General features: G+C 66.7%; 1 protein-coding gene across 1 annotated transcript in view; it reads left to right on the plus strand.

The window, feature by feature from the left end:
- Nucleotides 1-465: 465 nt before the first annotated feature.
- The window catches only part of ADAMTS13 (ADAM metallopeptidase with thrombospondin type 1 motif 13), a gene marked incomplete at its 5' end in the record, with an annotated part of 16274 nt that continues 3288 nt past the window's right edge, over nucleotides 466-13451 (plus strand). The window contains 16 exons of the mRNA XM_023748960.1: nucleotides 466-617; nucleotides 714-777; nucleotides 2077-2203; nucleotides 2619-2767; nucleotides 3095-3215; nucleotides 3444-3524; nucleotides 4454-4635; nucleotides 5495-5627; nucleotides 5707-5836; nucleotides 6647-6829; nucleotides 7637-7841; nucleotides 8440-8536; nucleotides 9223-9352; nucleotides 10123-10305; nucleotides 12050-12254; nucleotides 12971-13190. Of these exons, the coding sequence (XP_023604728.1) occupies nucleotides 466-617; nucleotides 714-777; nucleotides 2077-2203; nucleotides 2619-2767; nucleotides 3095-3215; nucleotides 3444-3524; nucleotides 4454-4635; nucleotides 5495-5627; nucleotides 5707-5836; nucleotides 6647-6829; nucleotides 7637-7841; nucleotides 8440-8536; nucleotides 9223-9352; nucleotides 10123-10305; nucleotides 12050-12254; nucleotides 12971-13190 (2362 nt within the window). The remainder of the gene's footprint in view (nucleotides 618-713; nucleotides 778-2076; nucleotides 2204-2618; nucleotides 2768-3094; nucleotides 3216-3443; nucleotides 3525-4453; nucleotides 4636-5494; nucleotides 5628-5706; nucleotides 5837-6646; nucleotides 6830-7636; nucleotides 7842-8439; nucleotides 8537-9222; nucleotides 9353-10122; nucleotides 10306-12049; nucleotides 12255-12970; nucleotides 13191-13451) is intronic.

Here is a 13451-nt window from a genome sequence, read left to right on the forward strand (position 1 = left end):
GGACCTCAGCAGTGGAGCCGCCTCCTCTTCCCCTCTTCTGGACGGGACCGAGTGCGGCCCCCCAGAAGGTCAGCGAGGAAGGAGCGAGGGAGACGCTCCTCTTCCCGCTCCTGGTGTGTGTGCGAGCGCGTGCGAAGGTCAGCGAGGGAGGAGCGAGGGAGATGGGAGAGTGTGAGCGTGTGTGTGTGCGAGCGCGTGCGTGCATGAGCATGAGTGTGTGCGAGTGTGTGTGCATGAGCATGAGTGTGTGAGCATGTGCGTGCATGAGCATGAGTGTGTGCATGTGTGTGTGAGTGTGGATGTGCTCACACATGCTTGCGCATGCCACCTGCAGCCTGGCAGCCCTTATTCCTGGGGCAGGAGACAGGGTGCCAGGGCGAGGGCCCTGGAGCTGTGCTTGGTGCCTGTGGGTGTGGGTGTGGGTGTGGTGCCCGTGGGGACGGAGATTGGTGTCGTTCCTTGCAGTGGTGCTCCAAGGGCCGCTGCCGCTCCCTGGCGGAGCTGACCCCCATGGAGGCGGTGCACGGGCACTGGTCAGCTTGGGGTCCCCCCAGTCCTTGCTCCCGCTCCTGCGGAGGAGGCGTGGTCACCAGGAGGCGGCAGTGCAACAACCCCAGGTGCGGGATGGAAGGGGGCGGGGGCGGGGGGAGCTGCACTTGCCCTGGTTGGGGGTCTGTGGGTCACCTCTCACCACTGTCTCCGGGCGTTTTCAGACCTGCCTTCGGGGGGCGTGCATGCACAGGCGCTGACCTCCAGGCCGAGATGTGCAACACCCAGGTAGGCCGGCTTCCGGGCAGGGCCCCAGGGGGCCCAGGGCGGCTGGAGTGTGTGGCTCACAGCAGAAATCCTGTGTAATCTCTGAGGAGGCTCCAAACTGCGCCCCCAGCAGCCGGCCCCACTGGTGCCCACGGCAGGCGCGGGGGCTCCAGCTCCTCCACGCGCTGTCGGCACTCACTGTCCAGGTTTGGTTTTATGTTTTAATCCTCGCCGGAGGATGTTTTTATTGATTTTAGAGAGAGGAAGGAAGAGAGAAGAGAGAGAGAAACACTGATCAGTTGCCTCCCATACACGCCCCGACTTGGGGGTTGAACCTGACACCTGGGCATGTGCCCTGACGGGGAATCACACGCACCACCTTCCGGGGTGTGGAATGGCGCGCCAACCAACTGAGCCCCCGGCCAGGGCCGGCTGTCCAGGTTTTGGTCACAGCCATTGCAGTGGGTGTGAAGCGGGGACTGATCTCTGACGTTAAGGTCTGAGAGCTGCCCTCCCACCTTCTCCGGGCGGCCACTGGGGGCCAGACCTGCAGGGAGCCCTCGCCTGGGCCCGAGGTGGGGGAGGGGGTGTGCGGGCAGCTGAGGGCCGTGTCCCGCTCAGCCGGTCCACTCTGCGGGCCGGTCCGCTCCGAGCCTCTTCTCTCCGACGCCTCCCGCCGAGGCTCTTGGTGAAGCCTTGCCTGGCCTTTTCTGACGCGGCCTCTAGAGGCGGTGCCTGTGAATGGCCCAGACCCTGACCTCTGCGGTTCGGGCCCTGGGTCTGAGCGGTGTTCTCTGCCTGCTTCCCTCTGCCCCGTGTCCTCACAAATGCTCCTGGAATTCCCTGTCGGCAGAAAAAGGCTCCCGTCACCCCCATTTTACAGAGCGGGGAACAGGTGCAGCCAGGAGCCAGGCTCAAACCCTCATGGCCTCACACTCAGGGTGCCTCCCTGTCCCCAGGTGCAAGGGCCCCCAGCCCTGGGCCCCCTGCCCTAGCCCCCAAGCCTGGGACCCCCTGCCCTAGCCCCCCTGCCCTAGGCCCCCTGCCCTGGGCCCCCTGCCCTAGGCCCCCTGCCCTAGGCCTCCTGCCCTGAGCCCCCCAGCCCTGGGCCCCCTGCCCTAGCCCCCAAGCCTGGGACCCCCTGCCCTGAGCCCCCCTGCCCTGGGCCCCCTGCCCTGAGCCCCCTGCCCTGAGCCCCCTGCCCTGAGCCCCCCTGCCCTAGGCCCCCTGCCTTGGGCCCCCTGCCCTGGGCCCCAAGCCCGGGACCCTGCCCAAGCCCCCACCCCAGCCTCCATGCCTGTCCCCTGCCCTGTCTGGCAGGCCTGCGAGACCACCCAGCTGGCGTTCATGGCTGAGCAGTGTGCGGAGACCGAGGGGCGGCCGCTGGGCCTTTCCCCAGGCAATGCCTCCTCCTACCGCTGGGGCCCAGCTGTGCCTCACAGTCAAGGTGGGGCCCGGGGCTGCCTGGGGAGCGGTGTGGGCGGGAGAACCGTGGCCAACATGGCTCCCCGCGGTGGACAGCAGGCGCAGGCTGTGCATCAGCGCAGGGAGCGTCCTGGCTCGGCCCTGGGAGGGGTCTCCTGCGAGTCCTGGCTCCCAGCGGTGTGCTCCCTGCTCGGCTGCTGGGAGGACAGTGAGGTGAGGGGGGGCGCCGGGTGTGCCCTCGGCTCCTGGCTCAGCCGCACGTGTTGCCTCCTGGTTGCGAGGCCGCCTTGGGAGGAACATAGACTCTGGCCCACGAGCAGCGGGCGAAGCGGCGGGGCTGGCAGGGCGAGGGCGCCTGGAGCCTGCTTCCCGGGTTGCCGCCCTCCCTGCCCCTACCCCGCCCCTGCGTCAGCGTTCCTGTCCCTCTGCCTCCCCAGGGGACGCTCTGTGCAGACACATGTGCCGGGCCGTCGGTGAGAGCTTCATCATGCGGCGTGGGGACAGCTTCCGGGACGGCACCCGGTGTGTGCCAAGCGGCCCGCAGGAGGACGGGACCCTCAGCCTGTGCGTGTTGGGCAGCTGCAGGGTAGGCGTGTGCAGGCAGCGGGCGCCTCTCCGTCCCCTGTGGCCCCCAGGCCTGTCCCAGCAAAGCCGAACACGGCCTCCCGGGCGAGGCCAGTGGGGGCGGGTGCCCGAAGCAGCAGCCGCCTCGCGGGATGAGAGGGGATCGGGCCGACCTTGGGGGCAGCAGGGTTGAGAGCTGCGCTGCGATCTGGGGCGGCCGTTTAAGCTCGTCTCCGGAAGGGGCCTCAGATGCCCTGTACGCGGCCCGTTTGTCATGTGACTCTGAGAGCCAGTGGGGCTGCCCCTCCGGTGACACGCAGCCCGGGCGCCCCCCGTCCCCTTTGCGCAGACGTTCGGCTGTGACGGCAGGATGGACTCCCGGCAGGTGCCGGACGAGTGCCAGGTGTGTGGAGGGGACAACAGCACGTGCAGCGCGCAGAGCGGCTCCTTCACGGGCGGAAGAGCCCGAGGTAGGGGCCGGCCCCTCGCCCCCGAGAAGCCCCGGCAGCCCAGAGCCTCGGCGCCCCCCCGCCCAGGCGGGGCAGGCAGGGTGGGGACCCTCGTTGGCCCTCCACCAGCCTGACTGCCCGCCAAGGCGCCCGCACAGTGGGGCTGGCGCTGTTGAGCCTGTTCTTGGTGCCGAAACCCGCCCCCTGGCCTGCGGTGGGGCGGGGTCTCAGCCCTCTGCTCCCTCCTAGAGTACGTCACGTTCCTGACGCTGACTCCCAACCTGACCAGGGTGCACATCGCCAACCACAGGCCGCTCTTCACACACCTGGGTGAGTTGGCGGAGGGCTCACCAGAGTTCGCCAAACCTCGAAGGTGGAGGGCGCGGTCCCCAAGATGCCCGCACTGCTGACGCCAACGTTGAGGTCAGGGTTCCCCAAACCACCGTCAGATTGGACAGCTCACTAGGACCCCCAGACTCGGCTGTTAGGGTCACGGTGGAAACGGGGAAGGACAGAGTAAACCAGCCAGGAGGAGACGCCCAGGGCAGAGTGGGGGGCTCTGGGCCAGCGTCCAGGTGATGGGCATGGAGTATTGCCCACCCAGGGAGCTCACCCAGGCTCCCTGCCCGTTTCTACTGGGGCTTCAATGTAGGCCTGATCGGTTATTGACTGATGGATCGATTGAGCGCTCACATGAATGGTGTCAGTCTCCAGGCTGACTCATGCCCTGTGACCCAAGGCCCCGAAACCACGTGTTTGGTCTTTCTGGTTGGCCAGGCCCCTCCTTAAAGACTCCCCCCGGCTGACTAGGCCCCCTCCCCGTCATTGGGCAAGGCCAGCTTCTTTACTCCCCGGTCTCCCTGGGGCTGTGTGTCCAGGGTAGCCCACACCTGACCTTTGAACCCAGAGTGGGGGCCTACCAGGGTCCCTGAGCTCCTGACCGGCCTGTAGAGCTCGCGTGGGTGTGCGTGGTGGGGAGCAGGCCCCGGTGCTCCCCGGGTTCTGGGGGAGGCGCGGAGTTGCCGCTGTGAGGAAGCCTGGGGCAGCCCCTGTGTGCACCTCGAGGGGTGCCTGCAGAGAGGGGGGGGACCCGCTCCTGGGGCTGGGGACCCGGAGGAGGACGGTCGCAGGTGTGGCCACAGAGACGACCACCTGTTGGCCGATTCCTTAAACCAGGGCCTCCTCTGTGAAAGGGTGGTGCCCCCTCCTAGGTGGGGGGGGGGGGGCTCTGCTGTGCTGACAGGCCTCGCTCCCCCCAGCGGTGAGGATCCGCGGGCACTACGTGGTGGCTGGGAATTTCAGCATCTCCCCCAGCACCAGCCACCCCTCCCTCCTGGAGGACAGCCGCATCGAGTACAGAGTGACCCTCACCGAGGACCGGCTGCCCCGCCTGGAGGAGATCTCCATCCCGGGCCCCACCCAGGAAGACATGGAGATCCAGGTGACCAGCCGCTCAGCCGCTCAGCCGCTCGCTCGCACGGAGCCCCTGGAGCTGAGTGGGTGGCCGGAGAGCCCGGCAGGCCCGGGGGCTGCCCCCGGAGGGCGGCGGGGCTGGGCCTGGAGGAGCTGGTGCCCAGGCCAGCCAGCGGGCAGTGTCTCCAGGGAACCTGCGAGCACAGGAGGGGTGGTTCGGGGGCTGAAGGAAGGGGACCCCCAGGCAAGAAGGCTAGGGGGCGGGGCAGACCTTGAGGGGCTTCCTGGTCATGGGCGGAGTCTGGGCTTCCTCCTGGGTGTCCAGGGGCTGAGGGGCCTGCAGTTGGAGTTGGGAGAGGCCTGGGTCAGGCCTGGCCCAGGGGGGTGGAGGAGCGAGACAGTGGGGGAGGCCGGTCTGGCCAATGCTGAGGTCAGAGGCCTCAGTCTCCTCCCCTGTGGAATGGGGTCGCAGTCCTGCCTCCTGGGGTCGCAGCATGCTTAAGGAGTGACCACCCCTTCCGGCCGCCCCCTCGGGTCTCATCTCTTCTGATCTCACCCGGGCCCGTGCTGGGCTCCCCTCTGTCTGAGGCCCTGCCTCCCGCCTCTGCTCCATGCCCCACCCTTGCTCCACCTAGAGCCTGCGACACCTTTCAGGCTGCTGTCCTGCCCCCACCAGGCCCTGGAGGGTTAGCTGTCACCACCCCACCCCACCTCGAGCTCCTGGAGGCTGCAACAGGGTCCCGCTCGCCGTGCTGTCCCCAGAACCTGGGTGCGGCCACCTCAGTGGTTGCTTGCTGAGTGGAAGAATGTGGGGCCTCCAGGAGGTGGTGGTGGCAGCGACCCCCAGGGAGCCCCTGGGTGAGGCCCCGTGCGCCTCTCTCCTGCAGGTGTATAGGCGCTATGGCGAGGAGTATGGCAACGCCACCCGCCCGCATGTCACCTTCACCTACTTCCAGCCTAAGCTGCGGGCCTGGGCGTGGGCTGCCACGCGGGGGGCCTGCTCGGTGAGCTGTGGGGCAGGTGAGGCCCGGGGCAGGGCGGGCCCCCGCCGGGCTGGCCCCCTGCATGGAGGTGGCCTCGCCTCCCTCTTTCTTCCCAGGGCTGCGGTGGGTGACCTACAGCTGCCTGGACCAGGCCAGGAACCAGCAGGTGGAGGCTGCCCGGTGCGCAGGGAGCCCGCAGCCGGCGGCCTGGCCAGAGCCCTGCGCCCCCGGGGCCTGCCCCCCATAGTGAGTGCCGTCTGTGGGGCTCTCCCCTGGGTCCTGGGGCCCACGCCGCCTGGGCGGGCAGGGTGCCTCTGTGTGTGCCCTCGAGTAGCCCGGGAGGCTCCCTGTGAGGCAGCGTCCCCGCGCTGCAGGAGAGGACAGAGCCGCGGGCAGACAGGTGTCGGTGACCCACCCTGGTGCGCCTGTCTGCGGGCGGGACACGCGCCCCGAGCGCAGGTGGTCACTGTACGTGGGGGGATCACCTAGCTGGGCAGCCACGGAGAGCGGCTGAGGAAAGTCCCCGGCCATCGTCGTCGCGGGCCCAGGCAGGCGTGGTTGGTGGGAGCATCACGTTAGAGCAGTGGTTCTCAACCTTCTGGCCCTTTAAATACAGCTCCTCATGTTGTGACCCAACCATAAAATTATTTTCATTGCTACTTCATAACTGTCATGTTGCTACTGTTATGAATCGTAATGTAAATATCTGCTATGCAGGATGGTCTTAGGCGACCCCTGTGAAGGGGTCGTTCGACCGCCAAAGGTCGCGACCCACAGGTTGAGAACCGCTGCGTTAGAGGCAAGGCGGTCCCTCCTGGGTGCAGGGCTGGGCAGCCGCCCGCCTGCACCTTCTGCAGGTGTCCTCAGACTCGGGTGACGGTGGGGACCTGGAGAGCTGGGGCGGGCTGGCCGGCCTGTGCCGTGTCTGGGTACCGAAGGGACACATGCCCAGCCCAGGGTAGCGAGTCAGCTGGACAGATCTGCCTGCTCCGCCCTCCCCCTCCCTCCAGCCAACCCAGAACCTGGCAGGGCCCTACTCTGCCGCTCTCTCCTCAGCTGGGCAGCTGGAGACTTCGGCCCCTGCAGCACCTCCTGCGGGACAGGCCTGCGGGAGCGGGCGGTGCGCTGCGTGCAGGCCCAGGGCCCCCGCCTGAGGACGCTGCCCCCTGCCCGGTGCGCAGCGCTGGCCCAGAAGCCCGCGGTGGTGGAAACCTGCAGTTCCCAGCCCTGCCCCGCCAGGTGAGCGTGGGGTGGGGCAGGTCCCTGCGCTGAGCCCGGCCCCTCTCAATGCCCCGTTCCCCAGGCCTCTAGCCAGGCGCTGCCATCCCGGCGACGGGCAGGGGTGGCCCAGGCCTAGGAGTGCCAGCTCCAGATTCCCTGCCCAGGGGACCTGCACCCACTTCTCTCTGAACCTCGGGGGCTGCTCAGGAAGGGGCTGTGAGGCCCAAGCGAGGCCACGAAAGCAATAAATTCCACTTCTTGTCACTGTGGCCGCTGCCATGTCCTGCTGGCAGCGGCCTATCACTCTGATTCGCTGCCAACCGGCTGGGTGCCCAGGGCCCCCGTTTTGTTACCTGTCCCTCGGGTCCTGGTGGCCCACACGTGGCCGGGCTCCTTTCCCCTCTCGCGTCCCCAGCAGACCCAGCGACCACCACTCTTCCCACCGAGGGCTGGTCCTGCCTCCCAGTCCTCCCCGGCACACACCCAGGCAGCGCTGCCCCTCGGGCTGGCACACTCCTGGAGCGATTCCCTGTCCCTGACCTGGTGACCCGGTTGCAGCTGACACCGGCTGGGCAGTGGGAGCACCTGGTTACCTGGCAGAGGCCCCCCTTCGCCTCTGGGAGCAGGCGGTGGGGCCCGTGTCACTGCCCCTGGTGCCCAGCGCAGTGCCCGCAGCCGGCGGCCGGCCCTTCAGGGAGAGGCCCGGGCTTCTTTGTGGGGCCCCTCTTTGGGTTCTTGGATATTGGGGAGCAGGTTCTCCCTGCCCCGGTGGCCAGGCTGTGCCGATGGCAGGGGCAGGGCCTGATGGCTGTCCTGGGCTGTCAGGTGGGAGGTGTCGGACGCGTGCCCGTTGGCCTGTGGAGCGGACCTGGTCGCACAGAATGTCACGTGCGCGCAGGGGGCAGACGGCCTGGAGGCACCAGCGACCGCCGGGCCCTGCTCCGCGGACCAGACACCAGCTGCCCTCGAGCCCTGCATGGCGGTGGCCTGTCCTCCGGGCTGGGGCCCTGTGAGTGTCCTGGGCTTGGGGGTGGCTGGGCTCTTGGGTGCTTGTCGGGCTGGGAGAATGGGGAGCACTGGTTACCGTTGGCCTCCCGGCCAGAGTGAGAGGACTGTCCTGCAACGTTTCCTCTGCCGGAGCCCGGCCCCAGATACGCGTAGGAACCGCTCCGGGCCCCTGGGCAGCCCCTTCCCGGGCAAGCGGGGCTGAGGGGGCCAGGCCCTGTCAGGGAGCTGCACGGAGGAAGGCTGCCAGGCTCCCCCTGGCATCCGGGGCTCGAGGCTGGTGCTGCTGCTTTCACACAGAGGTGCTGCCAACCCTGTCCGCTCGGGGCTGGGGACCGCAGGCCAGGGGCGGCAAATCCACTCCCCCAGCCCCGCCCACAGTGACCTCCCGCTGATGCAGAGGCCAAGGGGGGGTGTGGTGAGGCAGCAGCATCGCTGGGGTCCTGGAAGCGAGCCTCCCTGGGGAGGATCAGCAGGGGCGGGGGGAGGACGGCCCCCGGGGTGCGGGTGACCACTCCTTTCTCCTGAGGGATCGGGACGGTGGGCGTGGAGGTCAGAGGTGGGTGCCGGACCCATCAGCTTGTGCTTGCCCCCTGCAGCCGGACCCCCAGCCTCTGGGGGAGGAGGCCGCACCCGCACCGGGCGGCCCCCGGCTGGGGGCTCGCGCTGCCCACGTGTGGACGCCCCTGGCCGGGCCCTGCTCCGTCTCCTGTGGCAGAGGTGAGGCCCCTGAACACCCAAGCTCATTAGCTAGCTCTTGCCTGCCTGCGTCTGGCTTAGTTCTAAAAGGCATTTGGGTGGCTTCTAGAAAATTCCAGCTGCGCGAGGAAGTGCCGGTGTACGAGGAGATTGGGGCAGAGTGCAGACAGCCCTGCACTAGTTGAGTGATTGTCCGAGAGACAGAAAAGATCGTAAAACATCTTGGCACCAAGAGCGTGTGTCCTAAGGCCCAGAGAAGCTGGGGGAGACGGGCCCACATTTAGCTCTGAGCTCCTGGTGCCAAACCAGAGAAACAAATGAAAGATACACAGTGGCCTCCAACTCCCACCGCTCAGTGCAACCTCGGCTCGCTCAGAACGGAGCCAGAGGTTTCTTTTGAGGAAGTTCCCGATGTGTTGATGGCAAACACAGTAAGGGGTGTTTAGAGCAGTTCTCCTACTGCCCCTCAGGAAACCTATGTGCCAGGCACTTCGTAACTCCCCCTCGAAAGTCTCTGTACACATCCCTGCGAGTGAGCCATCAGCATACGAAGAACCCTGAGGCTCAGAGAGCTTAGGTCACTGTCCACGGTCACACAGCTGGTCAGTGGCAGAGCCAGCCCTCGCTCGAGCTCTTCGGAGAGCCGGCACCCGTGGTCCTGGCTGAGCCCTCCTCCTGGGCCCGGGGTCCCTGCTTCCTCCCTGCAGGCCAGACGGAGCTGCGTTTCGTGTGCATGGACTCCGCCCTGGGGACAGCTGTCCAGGAAGAGCTGTGTGACCTGGCGAGCAAGCCGGGGAGCCGGCGCGAGGTCTGCCAGGCTGCCCCGTGCCCGGCTTGGTGAGCGGGGAAGGAGACTGCGCGGGGCAGCAGCCTGGTCCCCCTCTTGCCCCGGGCTGTGGCCGTGCCCGGTGACCTGTGGCGGTGGGCAGTGGGCAGCTGCCACTGGCTGTGCGTTGTGTGAGGCGGGACCGTGGACGCTCCGTCCCCCTGCCTCACTCCAAGTGCTGGCCGGCGCCCTGCCCCGCCAGGCGGGCCCCTCCCCCAGGAGGCAGGTGGTCCGAGGGGTTTCATGGGGCGATGGGAAAAGCGCATGGCCCGGATCCGGGTGCTGTGGGCACACGTGGTGGATGGCTCGTTCTGTCATCGCCTGCTCCTTACTGAGCACCCACTGTGCCAGGCACTGCTGTGGCACGAGGGGTCACAGCACTGAACCGACAGACAGCACCTCTGCCCTCCCGAAGCAGATGCTGGGGACGGGCAGTGGGCGGTAAGTCGGACAGACAGGAGACGGCTAGTGACGGGTGTGATCGTGCACGTGGCCAAGGCAGCAGGAGGCGGGCCCCGGGGTGGAGAGGCTGGGATCCCTTTGGACACAGACATCTTAGCAGGACCGGGGTGCCCTGCCCCCTCCCACTGCCTTTGGACACCTGTCCTCCTCTTCCCCTTCTGTAAAATGGGTTCTTCTGATGTTCTCATCCACTGTGCCAGCCCCTCAGTGGAGACGTAGGGTGACCCCCCAGAGAGAGCGCCTCTGCGGGCCCCTCCTGGTGGGGAAAGGAGGGGACCCCTGGCTGCTCGGGTCCTCCCCTGACTCCGCTTTGCCGCAGGTGGCGGTACAAGCTGGCGGCCTGCAGCGTGAGCTGCGGGGGTGGGGTGGCGCGGAGGATCCTGTATTGTGCCCGGGCCCACGGGCAGGACGAGGACGAGGAGATCCTGCCGGATACCCAGTGCCAGGGGCTGCCGCAGCCAGAGCCACAGGAGGCCTGCAGCCCGGAGCCCTGCCCGCCCAGGTCAGCAGCCCCGGTGTCCAGCAGGTGGCCTGAGCCCCAGGGTGCAGGCGCCAGGCCAGGGCCATGGGGACTAAGGGCTGGCCGAGGGGCTCAGGACACAGTCCTCAGAAAACGGGACCAGGTGCCAGAGATGGCGGCCAACGCACCGGCCGCGCTGTGGGTTCTCACGGGGTGTGGGTGTGGGTAGCGCTGGGCAGACGCTTCATTGGGTGGAGGAGGCAGATGGGGTGGAGCCTGAGGTGGTCCCAGTGGGGAGCCAAGCACCAGGCACACAGGCAGAAGGGTGCTCAGGCCGGTGGGGGTGGGGGATGGGGGTGGGGCTGGAGCTCTGAGACCAGGCTGGGGCCATGGGAAGGGCACACACTCCCGCCTCGTCCACAGGCCCCGTGGTTTCCTCATCGTACGTGTGCAGCATTTTATTTGATTTTAACACTCCGGTGTGGGGTGAATTTCCCGCCAAAATATAAGATGGCTCTGTCTTTTGGTTTTGTTCCATCCACCAAAAGGGTGGATTACAAACAAATATTTGGTAATACGCAGTTACAATCGGCCCGAGTTTACACGTTTCCCGCACTCCACCGCAAATCTATATGAACCGAGTTAAAGACGGCTCCCGCGGAGTACGCGCAATTCACGCGAGCCGACTTAACTCGTTTCCCCCACTCCAAGTGTTAAATAGACTTTTATTGATTGCAGAGAGGAAAGGGGAGAGAGAGAGAGACATCAGTGATGAGAGAGTCATGGATCGGCTGCCTCCTGCACGCCTTGCACTGGGGATCGAGCCTGCAACCCGGGCCTGTGCCCTGACCTGGAATCGAACCCTGACCTCCTGGTTCACAGGCCGAGGCTCCGCCCCTGAGCCCCGCCGGCCGGGCTACTTGTACACTTTAATGATGTCATGCTTTCCCGTATCGTACAGAAAGGTGACAGGGTCAGTGATGTCCTCATAGTGCCATGTGCTCCTCCCACCTCTCGTTTTTAAAGAAACACACCTTACAAATGAGACTCTTACATGTCAGCCCTTGAACTCATCTGTGATTTATTTGGGGGAAGTCGGGAAGTCGGGAGCAAGTTTTATTTTTCCAGTTTGCTAACCAGCAGTGCCCGAGTTCCTCCCGGCGGCCCCTTATCACGTCCTCGAGTCCTGCGTCTGTTGGATCCACGGGAGGCGTCTGCCACGCCCGCCGGCTCCCCCTCCCCCATTCCCATCCCATATCAAGTTGTCTTCAACGGGCAGCTTTGTGACCCACCTACCATTCCTACCAAAGTGTCTGTTGAGGTCACTGCTTGTGCTAATGTCGCTGTCCTTGTACCCCACTATTTCCCACGTCACATTTAGAGGTGCAGGTGATCTGGGATTTATGGGATTTTCACACACTTGAGGTCTGGCTCCCCTTGCAAGTCGCTGTGGCCACTCTGGCCTCCTTGATGTTCTAGAACATTCCAGGGATGCCTGACTCAGGGCTATCCCTTCACTCAGGCTCGAGTCAACCAACAGGAGGTGGGGGCCCTGCCTGAGCACTGGTGCAGAATGGCACACGTACCCACCCACGATGCTCAGCTTTGCTTCATTATTCTTTTTTAAGATATGTTTTTATTGATTGTTTGGAGAGGGAGAGGGATAGAGAGAGAGGAACACCCATCAGCTGCCTCCTGCACCCCCCGACTGGGCCCTGGGACCTGTCCTGGCTGACCATCCGGGGAGCCCAGGGGCCGTGCCATCCTGGGGCCTCTCTTCCTGCAGGTGGAAAGTCACGTCGCGTGGCCCATGCTCAGCCAGCTGTGGCCTCGGCACTGCCACCCGCTCCATAGCCTGCGTCCGGCTGGACCGAGGCCAGGACACGGAGGTGGACGGGGCGGCCTGTGCGGCTCTGGCGCGGCCGCGGGCCAGCATCCCCTGCGTCGTCGCCGACTGCACTTACCAGTGGCACCTCAGCACCTGGACGCAGGTGAGGCCGCGGCTGGGGCGGGGAGAGCGTCCGATGAGGCCTCACACGGGACCCCGGGAGCTTCGTCACTGTGACGCCCGGAAGGAGATGGAGAGCAGGCGTGGGGGGCGGTCGGGCACCTGGAGAGGAAGACAGCAGGCCTGGAGGCGGGGAGGGCAGCGGGCCCTCGGAGGCCGAGGTCGCAGATACAGGAAGGCGAGGGCAGACAACCCGATTCCCCCCGGACAAGCAGGTGCCACCCCGGCCCAGCACCTCCCCAGGCACCGGGAGACGGGGAGGTAGGGCTGGGCCTCCGGCTCGCTCGCGGTGTAGAGAAGAGGCAAAGCAGAGCTGCCTCCCGTCGGTCAGAAGGGCCAGGGGCATCGGCCGGGAGATGAGGGCTCAGGAGGGCAGTGCCGGGCAGGAGGGCAGGGCGGACGGCTGCAGGGACAGATGCGGGGGGGCGGGAGGGGGGGCAGCCATGCCTCCTGATCCCTACTCCAGGGTCTGGAGACGCAAAGAGGCCTTGAGGATGACAGGTAGGGACGTGAACTTGAATCCCTGCCCTCCTCCCTGTGACCCATACACGGCAGCCTCTGAGCCTCGGGGGGTCGCTGTGGAATGGAGACAGGGACGCGCCTCCAGTGCTGTGCAGAGGCTAGCCGTCATGCCTGGCCCGTGTCCCCTGTCCTCGTCACCCTCGGAAGGGTCAGCCCCTCCTTCCCTCTTCCCTGCAGTGCTCCGTCTCCTGCGGGGATGGCGTCCAGCACCGGCGTGACACCTGCCTGGGACCCCGGGCCCAGGGGCCCGTGCCAGCCGACTTCTGCCAGCACTTGCCCAAGCCGGCCACGGTGCGGGGCTGCTGGGCCGGGCCCTGCGCGGGGCCGGGGACGCCCAGCCTGGCGCCCCGCGAGGAAGCTGCTGCTCCAGGACAGACCACGGCTGGCCCTGCCGCCGCTTCCCCGGAGTGGCCCCAGCCCTGGGCCCGCCTCCTCTCCCAGGAGAGCCCTGGGGGGGCCGGTATGTCCCTTCCTCCTCGCTGTCTGGGCGGCTGGCTGCAGGAGGGGGGCAGAGGGTGCAAAGCCAGGACCACTTTCCACACGCCTGCCCCTCAGAGTATCAGGAATGGCTCTGCGCCCGGGACCGTGACATCGACCCCTGCAGCCCCCACCCCTCACTGAGAGGGCTCTGCAGGCTAGGAGGCATCAGCCCCCACCA

This window comes from Myotis lucifugus, unplaced genomic scaffold (assembly GCF_000147115.1).
Source record: "Myotis lucifugus unplaced genomic scaffold, Myoluc2.0 scaffold_2173, whole genome shotgun sequence".
Taxonomy (NCBI): domain Eukaryota; kingdom Metazoa; phylum Chordata; class Mammalia; order Chiroptera; family Vespertilionidae; genus Myotis; species Myotis lucifugus.